Source organism: Corvus kubaryi, unplaced genomic scaffold, assembly GCF_017639235.1.
Source record: "Corvus kubaryi isolate FWS band 111438036 unplaced genomic scaffold, C.kubaryi_AGA036_p1.0 split1-131, whole genome shotgun sequence".
NCBI classification, from domain to species: Eukaryota; Metazoa; Chordata; class Aves; order Passeriformes; family Corvidae; genus Corvus; species Corvus kubaryi.
In genome coordinates, this window is record NW_024582073.1 from 21,460,305 (window position 1) to 21,475,660 (window position 15,356).

The 15,356-nt window shown below is 38.5% G+C and overlaps 1 protein-coding gene across 16 annotated transcripts in view; it reads right to left on the reverse strand.

Moving 5' to 3' along the window:
- The window catches only part of ABLIM2 (actin binding LIM protein family member 2), a 132,606-nt gene that overhangs the window by 42,399 nt on the left and 74,851 nt on the right, over window positions 1–15,356 (reverse strand). For all 16 annotated transcript variants that reach the window (XM_042052909.1, XM_042052905.1, XM_042052913.1 and 13 more), the window contains 3 exons: window positions 7,992–8,079; window positions 5,266–5,324; window positions 2,274–2,351 (listed from right to left, as the gene is read on the reverse strand). In XM_042052909.1, the coding sequence (XP_041908843.1) occupies window positions 2,274–2,351; window positions 5,266–5,324; window positions 7,992–8,079 (225 nt within the window). The remainder of the gene's footprint in view (window positions 1–2,273; window positions 2,352–5,265; window positions 5,325–7,991; window positions 8,080–15,356) is intronic.

Below are 15,356 nucleotides of genomic sequence, written 5' to 3' on the forward strand. Positions count from 1 at the left end.
CAGGTTTAAGTCAAAACATGCTTCCTTCACCTTTCCCTATCTGACCACTTGACCATGGCCCAGAACCACACCTGCCCTGCAACGGGGTGGTGTTCAGGATGATGTTAGCATTGCTCTGACTTCATGACTTTGGAAGTGCGAGCACCATGAACTCATGGTTCCTAAGATTTAACTGTCTTCTCTAAAATCTTTTGTCCATTAAATACCTCACAGAGCTCACCAGCTGGTAAGGTACAGTTTTACTACAGGTTTTAATGATCTGAATCCATGCTACTGCTGAGAGTTTCTGCCCTGCATGCACCATCCCACCCTGTTCTGCCTTCTACATCAGCATTAGAAGTCATGTAGACAGCAGGGGCTTTTTTTTGCCTCTTTGGTTGTCTGGAGGTTTTTCCTGGGTTATTGTTTAGCTCAGTCTGGTCTCAAATTTGAGTGCGTATCTCTGAGTACACACTAGTATTAGCAATGAAGATGAGATGGGAAGACATGGCCAGAGAGGGACAGGGCCACATGAGGGTGGGACCTTCCTTTCAGTGGCAGCAAGAATTTAGGTTTGGCAAAACCAACCACAAAAGCACACAAGACAAATCTTGAGCATGTCTGTATGTCACAACACTCCTGTAATAGAAAACACATGTAAAAAAAGATAGCCAAGGACCACTTTGATAATATAGAAGTCAGTAACATGTTTTTAATTCTTTTTACTTCCCTGTTTGTGGAAGCCAAAATAGGATTTAATCAACCAATCAAAATCAAGTTTTGACAATTAAGCAGTGAGAGATGGGACAGATAGAATAAAAACTTGCACTCCTCTGGGGAATCTTTTTTTCTAACTGACTCATACTTGCTAGACAACTTTATTCTTTCACAGTTCCAGCTGTATATTACAGTGACAAACATTAGTTATGTGCTGATTTAATGACAGCCTTTCAAACAAACAAACAAACAAACAAACAAACAAAAAAAAAAAAAAAAAGCCACCAAAAACCAAAAAACCCCAGAAAAGGAGAATGGAGGTTTGTCCTTGACTTTTAACAGCTCATGAAGTATATTTAAAGTTGTTACCACAAACATCAATAAAAACAGTACCATCCTGCAGTTAGATAAGTGTCTCTAAAAACATATACCTCTTAGCAGAATTCTCATGCTTAAAAACACAATGAGATGGTGCATGCCTGAAGAAATAAAGCTCATCTGGCCAAAGAAAGTGGTAATATGCTCCCAGCCATGATAATAGGCTCCCAGCACAATGACTGTCCTCACAATGACATTTCTTTGCTGGTAATATACCACTGGTATTCACCAGCACTCAGAGTCACTGAAAAGCATTTAGAGAAGGGGCACTTGTTCCACTGCAAGTTCAGTCTTACTCAGATAAACAGTATATTGCATTCCAAATAACTTCTGTTTGAAGAAAAAAGACAAGTGTGGATCCAAAGCACTCTTTTGCTTGTCTCAGTGTAGTAGATAAGAGGTTAATATTTGTATAATATTGTCTGGAAGACAACTGCATCTCCAACAATTTTCTCACTATATGGTTCTAACTGATGAGGATGACCTGCCTACCTGAGGGATACCTGACCAGGACAAAGAAAAGCCCAGGAAATGCTGAAGCCCTGCAAGAGATATTTGTATGGATCACACCACACTTGCATTTTTTACCTATTGCTGGCAGCCTTGAGAATTTGGCCATGAACACTACACTGCAGCAATTTTGATCTGTCTTGAAAAAAAAAAAAAATATAAAATTTTAGCATACTTGTTATTTCAAATTCTCTCTATGACCTTTCCAGAGCACTCCTTAAACCATAAACACATCAAAGGTCCTCTGAGCAAGGGACTGGCATTTGGCAAGGCCAGAGTCCTGCAATCACACTCATGAGTGTTTCCATAAGCAATCAGATGCAGGCTCAGGAGCTCAATTTAGACAAGTTAAGTTCAAATCTAAGCTTGTAATCTACCTGTGGGCTGTACTGTTTACTTTAACTTTTCAGAAAGCACTGTGGTATTCTGCATGCTTTGGTATAAGCCAGCTCTAGTTGTAGTGTAAGTGCTATAAATACTCCACAAAAAATAAGAGGAAAATGCCAGAATTCTGTTATGGCAAATGCAGTATTCAAACATTTTAAACTCGAGAAAGTAATTTCATTTTAGAGGAATCACCAACCACAGTGGTTTGGAGACACTAACTTTCCATATAATGTGCTAAATTGTAGGAGGAAGCAGAAGGTTCTCCCCAGCCCACAGAACAAATTTCACTGTGAAATACTCACATAGATCACACGGCTTGGGGAACCTGATGTACTTGAAGCAGGTACAGAAATAATACTCTCAGAAGAAATCCTTGTTTCCTGTAGCAGGAGAAGCGAAATAGATAGGAAATACAGGAGACTCAAAGATAATATAACTGTTATTTCAAAACAAGCATACAAGACATTTAATTTAATTCAATCTTTACCACTCAAAAATGACATATTATAGAGAACTCAAAACATACAGGCATGGAGTTAAAAATAAAAGAACACTTTCAGACAATCAATTTAACCTTTTAAAAATGCAAAAATAGTTTTACACATGGCTTTCTTTTCCATGTTCTTCAGAACAAAATGACCCAGAGCACTTCTGGGGTGCCAGAACAGCCTTTGGGCACTATCAGAGACAGGTCAAGTTACAAGATGATACAGTGGCAACATTTTTACTCCAAGGTTATGCCATCAAACCATTCTACAAGTCTGGAACTTGTCACGCTGCCACGCCATTCACTCACAGCGAACACGACACAGAAAGGGACATAGGGGATGATCATTTAACACAGACAATCTAATTAAACACCTTGTCTGCACAGATAAAGCACTTTTCAGTTTTCCAGAACTTGTGTAAATGACATGAAAGTGTCACCATTGCACTGATGTCATGTAAAAACCATATTTCTCTTTCATGATGTCCCTACAGGATGCCCAAGGCAGAAGAGAAGAATAACGTTAGAAAACTGCACTATTCCAACATTTTGAACCCAGTTAAGGTCAAATGGCAGTTTTGGATTAAGCTCAGGATTCCCAGAAAAAGCTTCAGAGGTTATTTCTGTGTCCTGTGCCCATGGCCATGGGCATCTGGCTCTAGGCAGCACTGCTTGAGCAGAGGGGTTGGACAAGACAACCTGCAGAGGTGCCCTCCAAGCTCTGGGTCTTTCCAAGGGCAGACAAGGGGTCAGTCCTTTCCTGACAGCCCTTGGAAGAGCACAGTCAGGGCATTTCGCTGGCATCAGCAGGTTCCTGGAGTTCCCAGCATGAGCCTTGCACATTTCCAGTAACCTCTTTGAACTGCCCACGTGGAAACCAGAAACGACGGGTGTCCTTCAAGGGTCCATACTGGGACCAGTAATGCTTAGTATCTTCATCCATGACACAGTGGGATTGAGTGCATCCTTGGCAAACCTACAGATGACACCCGGCCATGTGGTGGGGACAACATGCTGGAGGGAAGGGATGCCATCCAGAGGGATCCTGATAGGCTTGGGAAGTGGGGCCATGCAAACCTCATGAAATTAAACAAGGCCAGGGTCAGGGCACTCTCTAATACGACCTCCACAAACTGGGTGGTGAAGGTAGAAGGACTTGGAGGATACTGGTGGCTAAAGAATTGGATATGAGACATCCTACATCTCACACATGTTCTTTATTCTCTTCATGATCCATTACCTCTTTTAGCATCCCCATCCATGCCTGCTGCACATCATCTCCCAGCTTTTTCAATAAAACCTCACACCTTTGCTGACTCTATTGCCTCTGTACGTTCATTCTCTGTACTACACATTTTTCTCTGTCTTCCACCTACCTCTTTTCCCTGTATGCCTTTTTATAAACCTTACTTTCTCTTGCTGCTTTGATTCCTCCTGTCTTTTCCAGCTTTCTCCCTTCTGCTTAAAATCTCACTCTCCCATCATCTTTCTTTATGCTGTCACTCTCTTTCACAACTTCTTTCTCCCTTCCACTCCATCTCCAAAGTTTTGGAGCATGCTGCCACTTTCTCCTTTTGCCTTTGTCACCTACTTTAGTTACATGCTGCTCATATATCTATATATAGGAAGATTACTTAAAAACAACAAATTGCAAGGTCGAACAGTCAATTTCTCAAGCAGTAGATCCCATTCCAAACTTTACAAGTTATGTTGAAAAGTTCATTATTACTCTCTTTGAAAAGGCATCCTTCCTTCTGGTTTTATTTTTTCAATGATGAGCATAAAGATAAGAAAATAGGAAAAAAATCTAAGAAAAACTTCAGGGCTTTGGAAAATTATACGATATTCAGAGCTTGTCATAAAGAAAACTAGAGCAATCACTTCACAAACACATGGGTACAAAATCTACAGCCAAGATACTTTAGGGTAAAGCCCAAACAATTTTTTTTTCAAACTGTAATTTACTCAAAGTTGGACTTTCTAACACACCAGATTTAACAATCTTTCTACGGCTGCTGCCTGCTGTTCTAGCTTGTCCCATGTGCCGTTCTCCAAGCCTTGAACCAAAGCAGAGCTTTTTTGAACAAGGATACCCAGGGTACCACTTGGAGCACCAGAGAACATCAGAAGTGAAAAACCCACACTTGGCCTCTACATTAAGTGAGATAGTTGTAACTCATTCCCACCACTTCAGAAGGATCATGTCCTAGGGACAGCTTATTCATCTGCTCATCTTGTAATTATTCAGGTTGCCAGATTCTCCCCTTTTCCCCTTGCACACAGAGAGGTGCACAACTCATCCAACTTAAGGAGATACTTAAAGCCATAGATGAAATTAAATTGTGGCTGGCTTGCCAACATTTTATAAACAAATAATAAAAAAGAAACTCCAAGGAGATTTTTTTTTGTAAAAACTAAGTGAAAGTCCTCTGATCTTTTAAGTTCAGAGCCACATGAAAAGAGAAGAGGTCATGAACTGATCACATCATAATCAGACAGAAGTTAAAATTTAACTTCTTTTTTCTTATTCATATTTTCACATTTTTCCTTATTCAGTTTATATATATAACTCTTAGGTCAGCATTCTCCTGAAGTTATAGCTTTAATCACTGATTAAAAGCAGAATATTTATATTACATGATTACACTTCATTATCCAACTAGATTCCCGTCATTTAAAATTTAAAATTACAGTGGTGAAAAATTTCCAAACCCTTCCCTCCATGCCTGCTGCAAAAAAAAAAAAAAAAAAGGATCAAGAATAATATGTCAATCAAATAACACTGCATAAAAACACAGTCTTTTTACCTTGCTTTTTTCTTCAGCCTTTGCAGCCTGTCTACAAACTGGATGCCAAATGGATGTTCCTGTAAAGTAAATTTAAAGTTCTGCTTAATTCATTTCCATGATAAGAACCTTAAAAAGTTCAAAATAAGAATCTTATTAAATTTTCCCATAAGGTTTTAAACGACAGCTTATTGACTACTTCCCCTGCTAGTGCATGGATATTTTCAAAGTTCAACCTGACAACCTCTGAATACCAGTAAGCCTGATCACAGACATTTAAAAGATTTCAGAAAGATCCATGTGCTTCAATATGGGAGATCAACATAAAAATCTGAGTCCTAAGAAGTGTGCTATGGGATCTCTAGAGCTCCTCCAGTCCAGCCTCCTGCTCAGGGCAGGTCCCATAACAGCAGGCAGGGTGATGTCTGGCTGGCTCTGCCTATCTCCAAGGATGGAGAACCTACAGCATCTCTGAGCAACCTGTTTCACTCTTATGGTAATTTTTTTCTTTATATAAAGTTAGAATTTCCTGCACTCTTATAATACATATTCTTGTAATAGTCTGGCTCGAGTCATACACAGTAGCACACTGTGGTGGGATGGAATAATACTGTGCCATGTAACCGTAGCTGAAAATCCAGTCTGTCTATGACTTATTCACTGTTCTGATCTTGCACTTCCTATATGTTTGTCTCTTGTAAGTCAAATACCAAGGAACTGCATAAATTCAGGGGAATATCCATCCTGGAAGAAGCAGGAGATACAGAATGAACCAATTCTCTATTGCATACAGGTATTGAAACAAGGATCTTGAAGATATGTAAGTAAACAATGAGTGTGAGATAGAAACTCGAATAGTTTTGTGCTAGTCACAAAGGAAATAGTATTTAAAATAAGTTGAACATGAAGTTTGAAATAGCATTCAGTGGAAGTGGAATGTGTATAGTGATATAAAATAAAATAATTATTTTTAAGTTTTAATAGTAACCTTTACATGTATTCCAGTCTGAACTCAGACAAGCCACAAATTAAAGCTCCCCACAGTTAAATAATATGAGTGCACTGCAACTTCTGCCTGACTAAATGGGAAGTTGAGAACCTTTGTGTAATAAATATTTAATGTTTATACTGGGTGGAGAGCACCAAGAAGAATAATTGGAAATGCTTTGTTTTCACAGTGGTTTGATAGTTTTCTAACTAGTGGATTTTGGAAACAAGATAGAAACAGAAAGCCTATTTCCCAGAAGACAGATGGAGATCATTAGAATTTATTTCACAAAAATAACCCAGATGAACCCAGACTCTTGCAGTAAAAGAGTACCTATAAGTACAGACCAGATAAATTATGTTTACTAAGTTACTGAACAACTAAGAATCATTTTTATAGCACCTTTAAATTTAATGCTAAGTTATCTTCTACTCACAAGTGGGTTTGAGCTTGCCCCACTTGTCTCATTAATTGCTGTAAATTATCCCAGTTGATTTAAGAAGTATTTAGATCACTTTTTTTTTTTTTTTTTTTTTTTTTTTTTTTTTTTTAACTACTCCTGTCTATAGCCAAGCATCACTGGCTGGGAAACTTTTTCACACTGAAGAAAAGAAGTCCTTTCCCAAAACTTGTCTGTTGGATGACCACTGAAAATTTCTGCTAAGGAACATGCTACACCCAAAGGAACTTTACCGTAGTTTATTAAGAGGATAAAGAACACATTATAAAACCCTGGGCTCTGACATTTTTTATTATCTAACAGGTTAGGCAGTCCAAATCACAGATCTTTCATGGCAATAACACCAGCTTCTAATGGAAACTGCTCTCCATGTGAAGATAAAAAGGGCATGCCAGTAAGCTGGTATGAACATTCCATGCGTCAGAAAATACAGTAAGATGGATCCAAATTAACAGAACCTGAGCATACCTTGCTATTATTTGAACTAATAACCAGAACAAATAGATAACCTTACAACAAATGGAACTGAAAGAGAAGATTGATTTGCAAATGAGTTTCAGAGGGTTTGAAATCTTGAAACATTTTTGTAGTCTGATATACTTTGTTCAAAGCATTGATTTCACATGGGATTTTAGTACTGCTAAGATCCTTCTCAATTGGAAGAATAACAGCATTTTCTGGCTCCTGAGGGAGAATTCATGAGCCCAGACAAGTACCACTATGTCTTTTAATGAGCTAGTTCTTGTTGCAAACCAAAGTGACAATAAAATAGTCATTTTAAATAAAGTACTAAACCATAATTAGATCTTACTGAGACCACTGTTGTGTTTTAAATAGAGTCTAACTTTTCCAGCTTAAGGAAAAATTTCAAAGTACACTTCTAGAAAACCATGGACAATTGCAAAGTTGTAAACACAGATCTGGGCATGCACGTGATTTTAGGATAATACACCAGCCTTGCAGTTCCCACATCCTACCAAGTTTCTCTTTTCCGTTTTCGTTTGAAAAGATACTGCCAGTAAAACACATATGCAAAAGCCTTCATTTTCTCTGGTGTTTGCCCCTGTATTTAACTGCACAGGCAGTTTTCTTAGATCAGTTTAGTAGAGCTAAAAGTTGCTACATATGAAGGATTTCAGCGCATATCTATGTTAAATGACATTTTTTCCCACTGCATACTGTATTGCACAAGTCCTTCTGTAACACTGAATTTCTCCTGTGCAAGCCTGTGGCGTGGGCAAGCAGGTGTGGGCAAGAGAGCCAAGTGGAACTGTTTTATTTTTTGTTTGTTTGATTTACCTTGAAGATACATTTCTTCTCCTTCTGCAAACATCTGATTGCACCTGACACATCGTGCGCAGGTTGGGTGATAATGCTTTTCTCCTGCCTGTTTGGAAAGAAGGTACAGATGATTAAGCATATTAATCAGTTGAGCAGTTTTTCTTTCATTCTCTTGAACATGATTAATTTAATTAGTTAATGGCAATTAGTTCAACACTCTCCTATAACCACAGTGTCAACTTCTCATTCTAGACAATTCATGATTTAAAATGTAATTATGGTCCTGCCTACATAAAACAAAACAAAGTTGATGTGCAATAGTTAAGTCTCTGAATTTACAGGATAGAAACAAATTTACGCAATGAACACATTTTCCCTGTAAACCAAGTGCAGGGTAGCTTAGGACTTACCTGCACAAGGAATTTGGGAGGTCATAAACTTGAGCACGGACTGCAACTCAACCATATGTTCATCATGCTTCAACTGAATACATAATCTTAATGCTCAGCAAGAACCATGCTGTGCAAGGAATGTTTGTAGCTGCTTTGAAAGTGTCTTGCAGGTAACTTGTACTAAAGAGCTTCCATGAGGAACGTGTGTAGCCTGCCTATAGGAATGTAAGTTCAGAGCAGGCAGCTTTGGGTACTGTGCAATGACACAGACAGGCCAAGAGTTTTGCCATCTGTTCAGAGATGAATCCACATAATTTAATACCACCATTTTCATTGACTGCAATGAGAACAGAACTGAGCCCTCAATTTGCTCAGAACTACTTAGTAACTTAACAATTTTCATATATTTAAATTCCCAATTACCTGCAATATTGGCTTGAGCCAGTGACAAAAATAGCAGGGAGTTGTGCTCTGCTGAGTGAACAACATGGGCCAGTCCCTCCAAGCTTCACTTCCACCCCATCTTTCAGATGGCACTCACAGAACAGTCTGGCATCCTAAAGACAGTGCTTGCACATGCTCCCAGCACTCCTCACCCTTCAAATTCCTTACAGAACTGAAAGCCAAATCTTGGCATCTCCTTTTTTCTTTTTGACCCCACACTCTTCCATGCTAGACAGAATTGCCCACGGTTTAAATGACTTGAGGTCAATGCCATTTCCACTGGGAACAAAAGCCAGGAGACCGAGTAACTCTACAGCTTAGAGCTAAAGTAAACTAGGTTTAACTTAAGCTAAGCCTGACTTCAGCAGAAATTCCCCTGAAGTTAAAAATATGCAAACTTCAGTCCATGTAGAATGTCTCATAACCTGCTTATCTGAAAAATATTGAAAGTGCTACTAGGACTGTGTGTGCCTTTAAGAAGCTACTATCAAGCATTGCCCCACTGCCTTCAGCACATAAATAGGTTCTCACAACACTGCACTGTAAATCCCCCTGCTATCCATCTAGAAATTTATCCCTGGTACTACAAGGGTGACTTTTCTAACTCTTTCTCATTTCCTAAATTTCAAAGCTTTCAGACGTATTTATATTAAAGAATGTCATCTGTGTATGGGGGCTATTTTGCCATCCACAATAACAATCATACGAATGCAGTAGATCCAGGTTAAAGAATCTCTGGTTTTACTCCATCAGTGTTAACTTGATTCACTCCTGAAAACCTGCTGCAGCATTTCAGATTGGCAATAAAGAAGAGCAACATATCACATCACAACTGCCATTTTGCAAGCAGCTATGCTTCAGTTTACTCTTTTTATGGTGTCATTTGTGCAGATTTCAGAGTGATTTTTGCAACTTTAGAAGATGGTCACTACTATCTGTGATGACACCTTTAAAGTTCCAGACCACAAAGTATCAGTATTGAGCTCAAACTTCAGGTTTAAAATTGCCTGCCTTAGTGCAGGTGTTTAAGCACAGAGGGTATTTAATTATCAACAGATAAACTTACGTTTGGCATATCAAACTGAAAAGAAGTACCATTTCCCTTGGAAGGTTTGTACTGCACAAGTGTTGCTAATGCAATGCATAGCCTCAATAACTCAACTGATTTAGCACAACTGATACAATTCCCAGGCTAACATTCCCTAAGGGAATGCAGTGACTTCTTTGCTAAAATAAACTGCCAGGACAAATTCTCAGATAACCTCGATGCATCACATAATAAAGTCTATTTCCCCAAATTTAACAGTACAAGCAAATATGTAATTTTACTTCACTTTGCATAGTCAGTAATATCAACCAGGTATAGAATGGCACAGAGAGACCTCTTTTATAATTAGACACAACTATAACAGAAAAATTAGGGGAGAAAAGTGTAGTGATCCTTTTGCTGATGATCACACCAGGAGAACTCCAATGGATTTTGCATAATTATCTCTGAATTAAAATGGGACAAACTCAAACATTTTCATATAAGTCTAAGTGCTGACAGTAGCTTTTGTCGCCCCTTTTCAGTTTTTTTTTTGTTCTTCTAATCAAAGCACAGAAGACAAGACATAGCAGACTCTTCATCACTTGGAAGTAGTTAGACCACACCACGTTTCTAAATGAGAGGTGCCATCTGAATCTGAGGCTAGGCAGCTGATGCAGGAATTAACTAACACTATTTATTGATATGTATATGCAGTTACCCTGATCAGATATCATAAATTATACTCAAACCCCGGACCTGAGTCTCAATCATGGAGTCCCTTGGGTGAATGCCAAGGAAGCTTTCATCACTGCCCCTTTCTCCTGTCCCTTCAATTTCAGGGTCTCACTGATTTCTTGGTCTCACCGATGAATAATTGGTTCCAGCAGAACCCAGATATTTTATAAGCTTAGGGAAGCAAATATTGTATGGTTTTGGCTTAGTTGTAATAAAGGTCTCACCATTTTTTCTCTTCTTGCTTATATTGATGTGAGGTAGTTCAATGCAGCAAACAAATTCCTAACCATATGGTTACTTCTTTGCACAGTTTGAAAGCTTAGTTTGACAGATTGTTGTCTCAGTGTTTAATAAAATACCAATACACACACAGCACAGAAGAAGCGACATTAATTTCTGAGAGATCTCTTATGGTTCAAGTGGTAGATTGTAAAAAACCTCCTCAATGTCCTACATTTGCTTCAAGACTGCACCAGTCTTTGTGCCCAGGAATCCAGATGTGAAGATAGTATTACTGTAAAGATCAACTTGAAGACTAATTTTCAGCAGAGATTACCTCAAACCCGAATAGCAAAGCATGTCCTTAGTAACACACAACATTAGCAACAATTTAATTTCTCTTCAAGTGACTATGCACCAGCTTTCCATAACCACCAAGTCACACTCTCAGTGTGTAATTTAAAGTTGAGTCAAAAGAGTCCTCAACACTCTGAGACAAAGCATTATGAGCTACTTCTTTCCCTTTTGAATGAAAAGTCTCCTCTGCAGAGAAGGAAGAGCCTTCTGGGCTAATTAACATGAGGAATGTTTTACCAGGGGAGCCAAGGACCTCCTGCAATCCTTGCCCTGAGCACAGGGACCATCACAGTGTTGCTGTCCCACAGCACACCAATAGACAAACCCATGCTTCACTCAAAACAGGACCAGAAAGCTCTCTAACAAAGTGCATACAACCACCTTTTCTCATTTCTCGTAACTTGAGGGCTTGAACTAGGTAAAAGAGTAATAAACCTGATGTGACTAATGTGAACTGCATCATTCAAAGCACAATTTGAAGACAGTAAGGGGTGTTACTGGAAAGCCTTCAGAGCAGTATGATCACCAGGCCTTGAAAACATGCAAAGCTAGCAAAACTAGAGTAAATCATACCAAAAGGAATACCCTTAACTAGTTAAGTTGGAGTTTTAAATTAGCTGTCATCACTCAGGAAAAATGTATTACATTATTGCAGACAGCTCAGCAAAAAACTCTGCTCGTTTTCTGGCTATAGCTGCAATAAATGATGAAGTGGTAGAATATATAAAAGATGATACGTACAATAATTGCAACTCTATCACAATGACATTGCTTGTCTAGCTTCTCCTGCTGTTTCTAGAAATGTGATTGATATAATTTTTTACTGCAGTTGATGAGCAACAACTGCTTGTGGATTGACACGAGAGATTGAGCAGCCTAAAGCTCAGAGCGTGAGCAGAGTTCTGGAATGAAGACTCAAGATTTCTGATGTCTGATTCATCACTAAAGTCTAAGTACATCCTATCTCACTGCATTACTCAATGAAGTAATTTGTAAAGGCAAGACAGTACAGAAAATAGTTTAATATATTAGATAAATGTATAACTATCTGATTATTTTCCTGAGAATTAAAAGCTATCAGTAAATTTTCTCCTGTAAAAATAAAAAATAGTAACAATAAAAAAAATCTATCTTGTTATCAAAATGCATAGTGATAATTGCCATCTTTTATTGCTGGGAGTAAAGAGTTTGTGGAAGTGACAAAAGGTTAGATTGCTGCAATGATTCAATCACATCAAAGCATATTTTCCATTTTAAGTGTATAATACAATATAGTTGCTATAATAGTTCCTCATTACCATTAAGTGTTATCTAATGAGGTAGATCCTGCTAACCTCATACTCCAATCTCTAAATCAATTCCTAACTGTATCTTACCCTGAATAGAAATAATGAAAAACAGCCTACAAAACACTGAGCTGGTGGGTATGCCAAGGCATGGTGCAGCTGCCTGACCCACAAACAAAGCCCACAGAAGACTGGTATAAAGCATTCTTAGTTCAAAGCTTTTCACACGGAACAGATTTGTTGAAGAGTTGCGTCATCACCAGACAACCACCTGTCCAAGCAAAGGGAAACAGAATAAAGCACAAAACCACCAACAGTCAATAAGCCTTTCCATCAGGCAGCTTCTCAACCTGAAATGAAGGATTAAGGACCTTATAAAAGACATATGACTTGACTACTGTTGCTTTTCACGTGGAGGGAAGGTACTATTTGTATGGGATGGGAAGGTGAAAAGTACTTAGGCAGTGTAGGGATGGGTGAAAGGGTAAAACTTTGATTAGACAATAAATTATTTTTTTTCCTATATTTTGTCTCCATTTTCTGAGTAATTTCTATTCATGTGGACATTCCCATTTGTTCATTAAAGGCCACTGAGATTCCTTCAGGTAAACTTCATAGTACAGCCAACAGAAATAGAATTCATTTTAAAGCCAGGAAGTGTGTAAGTGACTACATAATGACAGAATAATTCAGGTTGGGAAGGCCCTCAGGAAGTCATCTAATCCAACCTCCTGCTCAAAGCAGGGTTGATGCTCAATTCAGATCATTCTGCTCAGGAATTTCTTCAGCTGAATACTGAAAACCTCTGAGAATATTGCTCCAGTGGTTAGTTATTCTTAGTGATTTTTTTTTTTCCTTTTTATCCAGTCAGAACCTCCCTTCTTTAAATTTATGACAGGTGTCTCCTGCCCTCCCACCATGTGCCCCAGGAAGGTGCTTGTCTCCACATCCTCTAGGGCCTCCTCATAGGTATGGCAACACTACTATTAGGTCCCACTAAAGCTGTCACTTTCCTACGCTGAACAAGTTCAGCTCCCTGAGCATCTACTCAGGATACATGCTCCAGCCTGTCAACTATCATGGTAGTCCTCCACCAAAATCCCCTTGCTAGTTCTAGCACTTTGTGGAAGATTTCCTTAGAGATCTGCTGGCTCTGTTCTGCTCCCATTACCTATCATTTCATATCTGCTTCATCTATCATTTTAAACTCAACATTAAGGAGCATGTGCTTTCACTGGGAATACTTTTTTTCTAAGTATATAAATAAAAAGGGTGGAAAACCACTGAACTCCTTTAGTGGCTATTTAATTCATCCTGTTTATACTTCTCCATTCATCCCCCAAATGATTGTTTTTACCAAGATATTAAGCCATTATGTGAATGAATTGTACATTTTCTTAGGTGCCAGAAATGTACAGGAAACTGATAAAGAAGCAAAAGTATAAAAAGGAACTCCAGATTTTTTTTAATTTAATAAGGTTTTTGAATGAGATACAGCATTTTTTTTTAAATAGCCCAATCAGTCACTGCATTGGTTTGTGAAAGCAAAATCACAATTTCTGTAAGTAAATGCATTTCCCTGACTTGGCTGAGATAAGGTTTTAATTCCTGCTCCCAGAACTACATTACATATTATCTAATAACTCTCTGACCTAACAGCACAGAACAGGCTTAGAAAATTTTCCTATCAAGTTATTCCACCAATTAGGCAAACCCAATAAGGGGTTGTTCTTGCTTATTCCCACAAGTTAATACAACCCTCCTCCTCTTGGCCAGCACTTCAACCCACATTGCACAGCATGCATTTAATCCAAAAGGCTGTGTACAATCTAGGGCTCAGATGTTTGTCCGTCTTTCTCTCAGGAATTCCATGAAGAAGATGCAAAGCACTGCACCATCAAGTGCTATCAATGAATGCACACACTGGTAACTGCCACTGTATCCACATAGTGACATATTACAAGCACAATATTGGCCTCCATAAACTGAATTCTAAAGAGTATTTTCAAATTAGAGTGATGCTATTCAGAAAATAACCTTTGTGTTTGGAATAGAACACTGTGCTCAGTTACCAGCTTTAAGAGGAATAACATAAAATCTCCATTCACATTTCTAGCAAAGCCAGAGTTTTGCATATGCAACAGAAGGACCTTAAGAATTACTCAGTAATAGTTACATACAGTAATGGTTAAGTTAGTAAACAGCTGTCATATCATCTACTGGGTGTGAAGGGACAGGCAACATTGTCAAGGCAGAGGTATTTAGCAAAATATCTATTGTTTATGTCATACAACAGTGCTGAGAAGAAAAAAGTGTGACAGCCAGAAGTTAAAGACAGAATTCTGTGGAGAAAAACTCTTACTAATTCTCTTAGTCACAGTGGACCTGACTCACCACTGAGTCACTTCAACAGCATGCCAGGGCAAATGAACTGTTTTCATCAGGATTTACACCACTGTAAATGCAGTGTAATGTTTTGTATCAATCATTCTCCTCACCTTCTCCTTACTGGATTCGTTTATGATCCTACTGGATGCCAAGAAACAGTGACATGAAATGTTCACTACATGCACCTGCAGCATTACTTACAGCTTTAGCAATCTCACATGTACAGTTATTTCTTGTTTTCTTGGTTCTGGCTCATCCTGCTTTGCTTTGCAGAGCCTTGAGAATTCCCACCCACATTTGAGTCATTTTAACTGCTTCCCACATGCTCTTTATTCTTCCAGGTATAAGGTGCAGATCAAATGCACCAACAGGAGCATTTATCTCAGAATGATAACAACTTCCTATAATACTGGACTCTCAGAAGAAGAAGCTTCTAATGGTTGTGGGAGAAAATAAAATAGAAGTAATTAAAAAACCGTAAATTGAGCAAAAAGAAATAAGAGAAGGAAAAATAGCACTATTACAACTGTAA